Source organism: Lutjanus erythropterus, chromosome 9 (genome assembly GCF_056507025.1).
Source record: "Lutjanus erythropterus isolate fLutEry1 chromosome 9, fLutEry1.hap2, whole genome shotgun sequence".
Classification (NCBI taxonomy): Eukaryota; Metazoa; Chordata; class Actinopteri; order Lutjaniformes; family Lutjanidae; genus Lutjanus; species Lutjanus erythropterus.
This window is the reverse complement of record NC_139325.1, coordinates 24,408,475-24,421,457: the sequence shown is the minus strand read 5'-3', so window position 1 is coordinate 24,421,457 and position 12,983 is coordinate 24,408,475. Positions and strand designations below refer to the sequence as shown.

Here is a 12,983-nt window from a genome sequence, read left to right as displayed (position 1 = left end):
GCTTACCAGGAGATTTCTGAAAGTAAGGTAGTTGCTTGAATGGCTGAGTACAACTGCTGGATGCTTCTGCATATCAGCGCCCCAGTATGAAGGGCTGCCCTATAGACTTAAAGATTGGTTCTGTGATGGAGGGTTTTTTAAAACTCTAAACGTTTCTACCAACTTTGAACAACGAAAGGTGGGAGACTGTCCTCAGCGAAGTGTTTAGAGACTGCCTTGTGAGTCTAAGTGGCTGGAGCTTTATATTTAATGGACAGAGAGTGGTATCAATCTTCTATTCTAATTCTCAGCAAGAAGGCAAATGAAAGTAATTCCCTAAATGTCGCTTTATCGTCTTAATGTTGTGACCAGACATTTCTGAGCCAAAAAAACAAACCAAAATCTGCATGGAATGCGTGTATGTATGTTTATATGTACATGCGCAAATGTGTGCATGTATTTTTAATTGCACCAGGTGTTTGACTGCTGCTGTGATACTACACAATGCAGAGTCGGGATAAACAGAGATACAACACGGAGAGACTGAGGAGAAATGATAGACGGAGGAGCAAGGAGAGGAGGCTCATTAAAAAGTTGCATGCCTGCTGTAACTGAGAAAGAGATGGAGAGAGAGGCACAGGCGGAAGAGACAGGTAGACCACCAGAGACAAAGCTAACAAAAGACAGCAGCAAAATAGCAGAGCCAGGTTTCTGGGATCGCAGAGTGGAGAAAGTTTGCATTGGAAATGGGAGAATAAGGTGAGGAAGAAAGGAAGAGGAGAGAGTGAGACAGAAAGGGGATTAAATGGACAGCTCATGAGAGGGGTGGAAGGACTGGAGAAGACAGAGGGATTCCCCGATGGCACCTCATCTCTCTCTCTTTCTTGCTCTCCTTCTCCCTATTTCCCTCCTTTTTTCTCCCAATAAATCATTCTGACTTCTCCTTAACCAACTCATTCCCAGCAGGCGGCAAGAAAACTGTAACAATCTTTCTCTTATCTGGTATCTCTTTCTTTTTCTCACTCCTTCCTCCTGTCTCTTCCTCTGTCTGGCCTGCTCCTCTCTCACACAAACACCCTTCAGACGCACAGTTTGTGGCAGTGGAGGTGACAGAGGGGGGCAAATTACTGAACATTTTAATACGTCTAGCTATGGGAATATATGAGCCACGTCACACCTGCATGAAAAGATCTTTATCATTACTTAATTGCTGTAATACATTTTGAATCTAAAATGTAATTTATGGAAATCACTTAAGGTATTCCGTCAAAAATTTAAAGGGAAAGTTCACCTCAAAATCAAAAATACATATTATTCATCTTCCTGTAGTGCTATGTATCCATCTAGATTGGTTTGGTGTGAGTAACACCAACAGATATAGAGATGTCTGCCTTCTCTCAAATATAACGGAACACAATGGCACTCTGCATGTTTTTTCTTTTTTTTAAATTTTACAGCAACGTCTCGACAAATCATGACCCGGTTACTCAAGATGATACACAGACCTTGAGTGATGAGTTTCATGTGATACGTTTTTTTTTCTACTGAACTAATCCCAATAATTGTATCACAGTGCAGACAGAAGCATGCATCTAGTCACGGACGAGAGGTTACAGCTCAGCCGAGGAGGATCCCGTTAATGTTTACATCCTGCACTGTGACAAGCACAAGGCTCCTGTCATGGTCGAGATCAGTCCTGGTCTCAAGACCAGTCTCCAGACCGCATTTTGAAGGTCTCAGTCTCATCTCTGAATTAACCTAATTTTTACTTGGTCTTGTCTCTGTCTCAGACAGAGAGGTCTCAGATTTTATTTTAAGATCACAACAGCGGGGATGCCTGTGTATCATCTGATTTATTTGCCATTTGTCCTCTGTCATTACTGTGAATGGATGTAAAACTTCCTCCTTCAAATGCAATTAATAACTTGACTCAATTTGAATTTTTTTGTTGGGCTGCTGATACTGGCTGTCACCTCAGCTCCTCGCCACCCTTTCCGTGCATCCAGAGAAGGTAATTGTGGGAGACAGAAGGCACAGCTGTGGCTGTCTGGGAGGAGATGTTGGCCAGATCTTCTGTAGTAAAATTTGGCTACCCAAACCACAAAGTGTTCAACTGCAAAACACCATCTAAAAGAAAAGACACAGCAGTATGTAAATTCTACAGTGCAACACTGCAGAATTTGAGATGGCTGGGACCATGTCAAACTTTTTTTTAGCACCTAGAAAGGAAGTATAAGTGTAAGTGCTAAGTTATGCTTTTGCTTGTAATACACATGTCAGCTCTGACATAAACATACATGTTGTGGTAATAGAGCTAGAGATGTGACAGCACTTGGTCTTGACTCAGTCTCATCTAACCTGGGTCTTGGTCTTGATCAGCCTGGTCTCACTCCCAACTCATCACACACCATCGATTTGTCTCCGCCCCTCAGTGACGCATACAGACATCCACTGCTGAAAGCAACGCACTAGGCTTGTCAAGTAAAACTTTGAATTAAACCCCATCTGTGGCTGTATAGGACACACCAGACATTCAACATAGTATAAAGAGGGAGAAAGTCCACACATGGAGGAGGTGATGTGGATACATGGTTCAAACAAACACAGGACTGCCATCCAGGACACCGGGGTTTGTGTCCTATGTAAAAATCAAAATGTAATTAAAGGTTTTAAGGTACATAAACATGCAACACATGAACTGCGCCATGTGGCTTTCATGTTGGGGCTTCATTTACATCACATGGTGCACGTAAGTTAACACACATAGTTTAATTCAAAGCATGAACTTTTATTAAACCTACCCAAGTAGTTTTGTTGCCAAAACCTACTCGAACAGTGACAATGTTAACCGCGTGTTAAAAAGGCTTTCTGGCAGCATCTCATACAGCTGCTAAAGGGTACGTTGTGTACCAGCATGAGATGCCACAGGGTGTGACAAAGTAGCTGGTAGTCAATGAGCTGGGATGAGAAGGATTTGGACATTTTTGTTGAGTTTTTTAAACATATTTTTTTGTTCAGATGAATTTAAATGTGCTTCAATCGACTCACAAGAAACTGCAGGCCTGTCTGGTGCTCTTGAGGGCAGGACGTTCTTGTCACAGGAAAGATTTGAAAAATAGGTCCAAACATACTGGTGCACAACAGACTAAGGCGACAAAGTTTTACTGAATGACGAACGTTTCGACGCCCACCGCATTTTCATCAGTTTTCATCCAGTATGTTTGCACCTATTTTCCAAATCTTTCCTGTGACAAAAGTATTTTTTGTCACTTTGAGCACCGCAAAGCTGAGTGCCATCTAGTTCCATTATATTTGAGACACGGCAGACATCTCTACGGCTGATATCCCCAAACCTTGGCAACTCACACCAAAACAGTCCAGATGGATAAATAGCACTGAGAGGAAAAATATGTATTTTTGACTTAGGGGTTGAACTGTCCCTTTAAAGTGGAATCACTACTGCGAACACGTCCAACTATAATGTAACATGAAGTATATTTTCTTTATGGTGGATGGAGATTACGTGAGAGACCGAGCCTGCGTGTTAATGTACTGCAGCAGCTATAAGAGGATTGTGCATGATAATAGTGTTGTATTAGACTGATTTACAGCGTCTGGGGACCCAAGCCAGCGGGATGTGTGTGTGTGCGTGAGTCTATGGGTGTATTTTAGTCTTTGTAATAAAAATGCAAAAGTGTGTGTGTGTGAGAGAGAGAGAAAGTGTGTGTGCGTGTGGCTGGGGAGGAGTGTGGGGGGTTTGAAAAATAGACTGCAGATGGTGGCTGCAGACGTATATCTGGCAGAGAGAGAGGGGGGGGGGGGGATTCAGAGCTTTCTACTTTTACACCGGCGGTGGAGGTCGAACAGTTGACAGGAAAAACTTGAAGTCGCAGTCGCAGCGGTGATGCCTGATGTGACTCGGCCACAGGATTGAAGGAGGAGGAATGCGCTTTTGTCGCTCGCAGGGGGGTGGAGTTAGAAAGTGAACGAGCGCTGCCTACCAAACAGAAGAGAGGAGAAGGAGGAGAGAAAGAGAGAGGAGGAGAGAGAGACGGGTGGGCAGGTTGCTCACCGTAAACGATGGTTGTCGGATAGAGTCTTGAAGACCTAATGAAACTGGCTGGTTGAATTGTTTGCAGCGGGTACAGAGCATCAGCAGCCCCGGCGACAGAAAGCTTTCTCTGCATCTTTTTTTTTTTTGGAGCCTTGGAAGGAAAAAAGAAACTGCAGTTGCAACGCAGATAAGACCAACAGTTAAAAAAAAAGAAAGAAGAGGACTTGCTTGATATTATTTTTTGCACCCTTAATTTTCCTTCTTTAAGCCTTTTTCACGCCGCACAACTCTTTCCCAGGAGCGTTTCATGCCCGGAGGAAGACCGACCTCCCGCTTGGACCCGATACCGGCCTCCCACACTCCTCCGACGGGCTCAGAAGCAGCAGTTCCCGGTGAGAAGAAAAGAGAGGACCCCGCTCTTAAGGACTTCCACAAAACCCCCCTCATTTGAAGGATTTGTTGGGGGAGGGAGGGAAGGAGTGGGGTTCACCACAATAGACTTTTATAACAGTTATTAACCAGAGCAGCTCTTTAAAGTCTTTGCACCGTTTTGTATGCATGCATGAAGCTTTTGTTTCCCCCTCTTCCCCCGTCTGTTAGGCATTTGCTGGGATGTTTGAGTCGCGTTGTTTGGTGAAGGTGGGGTGAAGGGACCGAGAGAGTGGCCGCCGCCGCCGCCGGACGGAGAGACCGAAAGGAGGGACGGAGGCCGAGAGAGGAGCCGGGAGCATGGCTCTGGTAGCGCTGTCTCTCTGGGTGCTAACGAGTCTCACCTGGGCGGACCTGCTCCAGGTGTCAGCCAACAGGCATTCTGTGTACTGGAACAGCTCCAACATACAGTAAGACCCCCCAGTACTGCTCATGTTAATCAGTGTGTGTAAGTGTGTGTGTGTGTGTGTGTGTGCCATTTCTTTTGATCTCTCTATCCTGCACCTGGGAAAAGGGAAGGAAAATGTCCTGATTTGCACTCCCTGGGCTGTCAGCTTCACACCATCACACTTTGAATTCTTCAGTGGTTTATTTCTGCTTTCAGCTTTGCTTGATTGTGTCTTTATCAGGACAATAGCAGCCACATTCCCTTATGTTTTAAGAGGAGGAAATGATTTAGATCCACACACAAAAAAAATGTTTAAACAGGCCTCTCATGTTCCTCCCAGTATGGTAAAGCTATTTTTGAGGCTCACACTGCTCTGTCAGACCCCTACTGTGCAGTCAAGGTGGCTTCAAGTAATCTTTTCAACACCTTTATCTCCACAATCAGTCAGACATATCTAGTTTCTGTTCCTCTAGAGCTGCAATGAAAAATTAAGTTTATTGCCAACTATTTTGATAATGCATTCATCATTTTGTGTGTGCTTTTTTTTAAACAAAAAATGTCTAAATTCTCAGATTTCAGTCTCTCAAATATGAATATTGTCTCATTTCTTTAGTTCTTTGTGACAGGAAACTGAATATCTTTGGGTTGTGGACAAAACTAGATATTTGGAAAACAATGAGCAACACTTTTATGGACCAAACAGCAAACGAAATAATCTATAGATTAATCAGTAATGAAAATAATCGTTAAATGCCGTCCTATGTTTTTCAGTCCATCGACAGTCTGTGCATTTTATTATTCATTCAGTTACCTCCATCCTTTTTCTGTCCCCTGTCCTCCACCTTCAGCCATGCATGGTGGATGATGGAGTAGAAAGAAAAGGAAGGAGAGAATCACATGTGATTCTCTCGCCTTCCTTTCCTCCGTCATGTGGCTCTCCTCTTCTCTGTCTTCTCCTCTATCTGGTTCAATTAGGAGCACTTCTTCATCCTGACCCCATTGTGTTGGAGCAGTGTCACTATTCAATCTCTCCTCCTTCTCGCTCCCTCTCCAACTTGCTCTCTCCTTCTATCCCTCTCTAACCCCCTTTCTTGTTTACACTCAGTCCGTTGGCCTTTTTGTTATCCTCCTAATCCCTCACTCCTCGCCCCTATCTTGATTCAAGTGAAAAAGCTTCTTTTTTCCCCTTCTCTTTTTTTGAAAAGCTTCCTTTTTGATACTGTCCTTGTGAGTCCATGGCTCTGCTGCTGCTGCTGCTGGATCCTTAAAGAATGTAGCGTCAGTCTGCAGCAGCAACACACTGTAGGCTGATCTCTCTTCCTGCAATTCACAGTAAAATCTAGTAAGTATAGGTTGTGCTAGCTGTGTCTCAACATGTCCTAATCTTTATGTCCACGATTCATTAGTTAAATTCACACGCGCTTTCTCAGCTGCCCAGAATATGCATATAAAATGTCGCAAATTTCCAAATGAATGCAAAATTTGACATTAAATATTGGCATTGTGAGCAATATGCAACGTTATGTGATCTAATGTATTTAGATTTTCTCAGTGTCGTCTCAAATTTATGCACCAATCAACCTAAATTTTAGGTCTCAGAGGTGCACGATAGCGCATGTCACATTTTAACACACACCTTCCTTTTCGCTCTCCATCTTGCAGTGAATCCTGTCTATGTCTAAGCTGTATTTCAGCTCTCCAAACATCTCAGTTTGTGGTATTTACCTCTCCAGCAAAATTTACTGGGCTCCTAAGACAAGCACTCAGACACACGGCGACTCACATTTTACAACCGCGCTTATTAAAGACGTAAACAATATGAAAACTCAGAAAATACACTGTTGTTTTTGCAATGATTCTGTCCGCCAACAGTAACTCTAGGCCAATGATTTTAGTTTACAGTGTAGAATAAAACTATGAGGGGCAAGTGAATTTATGCCTCACAACAGAATTACCATACATGAAGTACTGCATAAAGTAATAGGAGTGGAAAACATAAGGTCATTGGTTGTGGTGCAATACTGTAAACAATATTAGTTTTCCTCTATGTGAGAAAATTGTTGCCGCGCTTTTTTGTTTTTTACAGAAACTAATATTTCGTTCCCTGATATTTTTCTGCAACTCTCAGTATGGACGGTGCTCATTTTCAACTTATATACTTTTTTTGCTCTGTAATAATTTGATAATAAATGCTAATGAAATTCCACCTTCGGTTTTCATATCAGAGACAGAAGTTGATTTAGATAAAAATGTGGAAAAAGCGCTTGAAGGCATACAGGGAAGGAGAAGAAGTGAACCCTGGACCTCTTGGTGCAATCAGCTCGAGGTAACATGAGCAGTTTTAACCTTGGTAAAATGTATACTTAATTAAGCGATCCGTCAGCCGCTTTTTGCCGTATATTCAGACTGTTTGCCGTTAACTAAACAAAAAGGTGTAGCTGATTTTTCAGACAAAGCAGTGGGAGGACTGAAGCAGTCTGGAGCAGCCTAACCTTTAACCTGACTGTCCAGGACCTGAGTGCTGCAGAGCCCCGCAGTCTCTCCTTCCTCTGCACACGTTCACTGCCAATACGGTTTCCATCCCAGCGGCAGAATATTCTTAGCCCCTGCAGTGTGTGAGCCTTAGTGTGTGTGTGTCTTTTATAAAAGACTGTGGTTAATTAAAGAACAGTGCATCTCAGTGGACCTGCCTCATCCCTGATCTTCCCATCTCTCCCTCCTTCTCTCTTTCCCAGTTCACACATGCACAATGACAATGTGTGAGCAGTGAGTGGGGATAACTTTTTCAATTCAGCCTAGTTATTGAATTAGGAGACAAAGGGGCCACGGACAGCGGCACACAAAAGGCAGATACACTGCAGGATAACCTGTCTAATCTACCCTGTCATACGCTTCTGAGCCATTTTCCAACGGCACAGATCCCATTTCCTGCATTTATTTTAATCTCTACACTCAAACACCACAACATTCAGCATTTGTAGGGTTGGCTGGCGTGCCTTTAGCCGTTGGCAATCGGCCTCTCTGGAGTTTCTCTAACTCACAGTGCAGTGTGGAGGTTTAGAAGGCCAATAATAAGCTGTAGTATAGCTGTCAGTTTGAGTGGTAAACACATTGTAAAGCCTCAGGACCCTGCAGTTTCTCAACCAGCTCCTGACCCCCAAGCCACTCATCAACCACAAAAGACAGGCTGAAACCGTTACCAAGGATTAATTCCTTCACACACACGCATGCACACACGCACACATGCATGCTTGTAACTGTACATGTGCATATATCTACACAAACACACTCACACGTCCCTGCTGTATACTTTTTTTTAACTTCGAGAAGATGGATCATTTCCTGCGTGTGCGTCTTGCACAAAGGCTGTTGCCACTGCCTATCAGTCACTTGTCACTGATATCCCTGGGCATGAGTGTGTGTGTATAATGGTGTGCGCTTGTGTGTGTGTGTGAAAACTAGTGTATGTGTGTGTATTTGCCCTGTTACAGATGTCTCTGTTCATTGATGGGTGACCGAAACAAAAACAAATCCATCAGTCCGTTAAATCACACATTATCTTCCACCACCTGGCAATTAACCACCGCTGTGAGTGTGAGTGTGTGTGCGTGCATATACATGTGTATGTGTGTAATCTAATAACACAGCAGTTAACTGGTTTGCATAATAGATATCTGGTGATATCTCTTAATTTATCAGTTGTATATTTCGAAAGCGATTAGGTTTCGCATAAACAAACACATTTCTAGACAGCAGCTTGCGTATGTGTGTGTGTTTGCATGTGTGTGTGTATCAATGACACTGTCACCTCTCAACGCATGCCACTGGAATGAAGCCAGCTATCGCAAGCAGAATTTGCCTCTCATATAAATGCACATGCGTACGTGTGGTAATCGATGCCGAGGTGGAACTTGTTTTATATTCATCCAGCTCGTCAGAGTGTGCAGAGACACGTCACGGAGGGCGGGAGAGAAATAATGCAAGAATATGAGAAGAGAGAGACAGTGAGAGGGAGAAATACTATGGGACTGGTTAGAGGAGAGAGCATGTCAGGAGGAATACAGATGGATTTTGTGTTGAATTATAATAGAGCGCAGGGAAGAGGGTCATCATAATAATGATAATAACGCTTGGCCATTGCCCTGATACACACATGCTTAGTTATCACAGTACCCTCCTAGAAACAAGGGTTTTGAAAGGGTTCTTCCTGAAGTGCTGAGGTTCTACCCAGAAGCCCTGGCTTCCGAACTACCATTTTCTGAAGTGAGGGTTCCTCATGGCATTCTTTATAAGACTAAGGGTTCCGTTAAGAAACCTTTCTATCCAAAGAACACTTTTTGGAAGAAAGAGTTCTTGAGAATTATTGAAAGAACTCTTTTTTAAAATAGTTCTTTGTACCATACTGTAAAAGGTGTTCCGAGAAGAACGCCCAGATCAGTTTTAGATAAAACCCTTGGACTATAAAAGGGTTCGCGGTAGAACTCCCTGTTTGCATTGTAGATAAAACCCTTGGAATATAAAATGGTTTTCATTAGAAACCCCAGGTGGGTTCTAGATAAAACCACTGCAATATAAAACGATTCTCTGTAGAACTCCCTTCTCTCTGTAGAAGCGTTCTTTATTTGGACAAGCTGAAGAACCCTTTATAGTTCTAGTTAGCGCCTTTATTTCTAACAGTGTAGACACTAAGACGGAGACCCGGTTTGTGTGTGTGTGTGCGCGTGTGCACGAGAGAGGGAAACGCAGACACAGACGAGAGGATTAAGCAGGCCAATCAACCATCCCCTTGACAGCAACACAAACCTATCTGTCTCCCAGCCCCACTTAGGACAACAACATTTACATTTATGAATATGTGCACAAAGGAGAGTATTACTCACTCACTATCACAGGGTGCATGGCCCGCCTGCGCGTGTGTATGCATGTGCGTATGTGTGTACAATCCATCCATCATAGACGATTGCGCTACCGCTACGTATGTCAGCCACCACTGTGATGTGTATTTGCGCACATGCACGTGCACACACAGAGAAAAAGAAGCACACACAGGCTCAGTGATCATCATAACAGTTATATAGACACAGTGATCAGACTGTTCATTAGTAACAAATAATAAGGCCACATAGTGTACAGGTGAATGGATTCTGTGTGGTTGTGAGAGTGTGTGTGTGGTGTGCAGACGCTCGCACAGAGACGTCATTAATTAAAAGCAATAGGGAACACCTGTGTGATGGATGACTACTGTTTGCATAATAAGATCCAGTGGTCTTCTCCGTCTCTCTCTGTACGTGCGTGTGTAGGAGGAGTAAATAAATTTTTCTGATTGGACAGGTATTGTCTGCTAGGTGAGCCAAGTAATAAGGGACATGTACAAGAAAGGATAAGAAATGAAGTATTTTCTCGTCCTTTATCTTTTTTATCTCTTTGGGGATGAGCTAGATTTCAGGAGTGCTCCTACCTCTCTGTTCTTCTTCCCTCATCCTCCGATCGCCTGATGGGAAAGCACTCTTGGGGTGGAGGTATTTTGGGAGCTGTGTGGTTTAATGTGACTGTTGTGAGACTCTGTCAAATTAACTTGGACTAAATCTCCCTACGCTCTTAGAAATAAGGGTCCCAGAAGGGTTTTCCCTGAAGGGCTGAGGTTCTAGCCAGAACCATTTGCTTCTGAAGAACGCATTCTTGAAGAAAAGGGTTCTTTTGATGAAAAGCGTTCTTAATGGAGCTCTTAGACTCACAAGCTATCTTTTTGGAAGGGTTGTCGAGGATTGTCAAGGATCCTCGAAGAAGTTTTTCATCAAATGTTCTTTGTACCTTATCATAAAAGGGTTCTCTGTAGAACCCCCTAAGTGGATTCTGGATGAAACCCTTGGAATATAAAAAAGTTCTCTGTAAAACCCCTTAAGGTTGTTCTAGATAGAAACCTTGGTATATAGCAAGGGTCTCTGTAGAACCCCTTGATTGTGTTCTAGATAAAAGCCTAAGAATATAAAAAGGTTCTCTGTAGAGCATCCTCTGCATCTTCTTGATAGCACCCTTAAAGGTAGAATGGTTCTGAGATGGTTTTGGGTGAATTTTACTGTAGAAGGGTTCTCTGTAGAACCTCTCATGGGGTGAAACCTTTATGTTGGGTTATAGGTAGAACCTTCTTCATGGGCTCTCGATACCCCTCGAATTATAAGAGGGTTCTCTGTAGAACCCCTGTGTGTATTCTAGATAAAATCCTTGGAATATAACAAAGAACTCTTATAAGGGGTTCTGGGTGAAACCTTTCACAGATCGTTCTAGGTATAACCCTTGATGTTGGGTTTAGGTAGAACACTCTTAAAGGGTTCCGAGTGGAACCTTTTATAAAAGTTTCTACCAGGAACAAAAAAGGGTTCTCCTGTGGGAACAAACTAAAGAACCCTTTATAGTTTTTTTTTCTAGTCAGCATCATTATTTCTGAGAGTGCAGAGCTAACTACGAAATATGTTTTTCTTTGAGTTCTGGTTTTCCTTCACCTCACCTCAGCTCACCTCGCCCACACTTTTTCTTCTCTTTCCTTCTCGCAGCTTCTCCCTCCTCTCACACGCATTTGAGATTTTGACCAAAGCCACCTCAAACACACACCCTGCAGATAAATGTACACACACACACACCCACACATTGATCTTGAGAGAAAGACAAGCCTGAAATATTGAGCCCACCCCGTTTTTTCTACGTCTCTTGATTGGCTCTTTCATTTCCTCAAACGTTGTCTCGCTTACATGATCGACTAATCGGAAGCATTGCTGTGAAAATGGAGTATTGATGTTCAGCGTTCGTGCTTGCTCAGTCTTGAATCAAACGCTAACTGGACACTCTAATGGTTTGGAGTCATAGGAAGCCGGTTCTTCAGGATTTTAGAGATGCAGTTCTGCTAAGACCAAGCTTACATGAGAGTCAGGCTTAGTTGAGCAATTCTGATCAAGTCTGCCACAAAGTAAAGGTCTTTAGGTATAAATGCCTGGTCAGGATTAGTATTGATTTACGTGACTGCTTATTGCATGCTGCGTTCTCAGTGGATTGCACAGATGCTTTGCAGGCTGTATTTATCAATCCTTTCAAAGTAATCGCGAGAAATCACTCTGAATGGTTGTCCTGAACTAAAAACACGCTTACCTCAGAGCACGATTGAGGCATTCTGGCAATGAGACAACATCCACTTTTTAAGTTAATCATCAGAGTTTCAATGTGGACTCGCATTCACAACAATGTCCAGACGACGTACTGTACAGTAAGTCGAAGTGGGAAAAATAAAATAAAATACAGAAAATAGCATCACTGCTGGTGTTTCCCACAAGCTGAGAATGTATTTTTGGTAGTCAACCTCATGGGAGGTGGAGGTGTGTGGTGGGCTGCAGTGAATTCACAAGCCAAGAGCTGCACATGAATGCTGTGTGCTAGAAGACTTTTCAGTCAATGCTCAATCTCGGATGCATTTTCACGCAAACTCAAATAGTAAATACATAAATACAAAACGATATGTTTGATTGGGCGGAAGTATATTTAGATGGGTCACTCAAATCTAATTTATTTTAAGAAGTGTTGATGTGTATGACAACCTGCATTCACAAGTAAAGGCTAAAACATGCTTTTCCTGGATAAACATGATATAGAAATTACTCAATTTAACACTGCCTCTGTTTAACACGCTGCATGTTTAAAAAAATATATAATACCAACATCTGATTGCAGTGGAAAGGAAAGGGATAAAAAAAAAGAAAAGATCTAAGTGCTCATGTAAGACCTCATTTCAGTTCAGTCTTAATTGTCCTGCCTGAAATCTGGCTCGCAGCAAAACTAGACAATGTTAGAGCAGGTTGTTAATAAAAAGGAAAAAACTATCCTATATTGTGTGCCTCAGACTTTTTTTTCCCTCTTTGTTGTGGTATCAAAAGAGGCACCAAGAATTGTTTTTTTAAATATTAGTATTGTATTGAAGTCTAAAATTCTGATATTGTAAAAACAACAGTGTCACATGAAACAACATTTAAGTTAAAAACAAAAGACTCAACACAGTAAAACTCTTCTTCTGCAGTGGCTGGCAAACTAGCTTAGAGGTGCACTGCTGCCAACAACTGTCCCTCTCTTGTCACCTGAGAGTGTGGTAAG

The 12,983-nt window shown here is 42.6% G+C and overlaps 1 protein-coding gene across 1 annotated transcript in view; it reads left to right on the top strand.

The window, feature by feature from the left end:
- Positions 1 to 3,929: 3,929 nt before the first annotated feature.
- efna3b (ephrin-A3b) overlaps positions 3,930 to 12,983 on the top strand; it is an 81,035-nt gene continuing 71,981 nt past the window's right edge. Inside the window, exons 1-2 of the mRNA XM_084726782.1 lie at positions 3,930 to 4,425; positions 4,634 to 4,872. Coding sequence (XP_084582908.1) covers positions 4,763 to 4,872 — 110 coding nt within the window. The 5' untranslated portion in view covers positions 3,930 to 4,425; positions 4,634 to 4,762. The remainder of the gene's footprint in view (positions 4,426 to 4,633; positions 4,873 to 12,983) is intronic.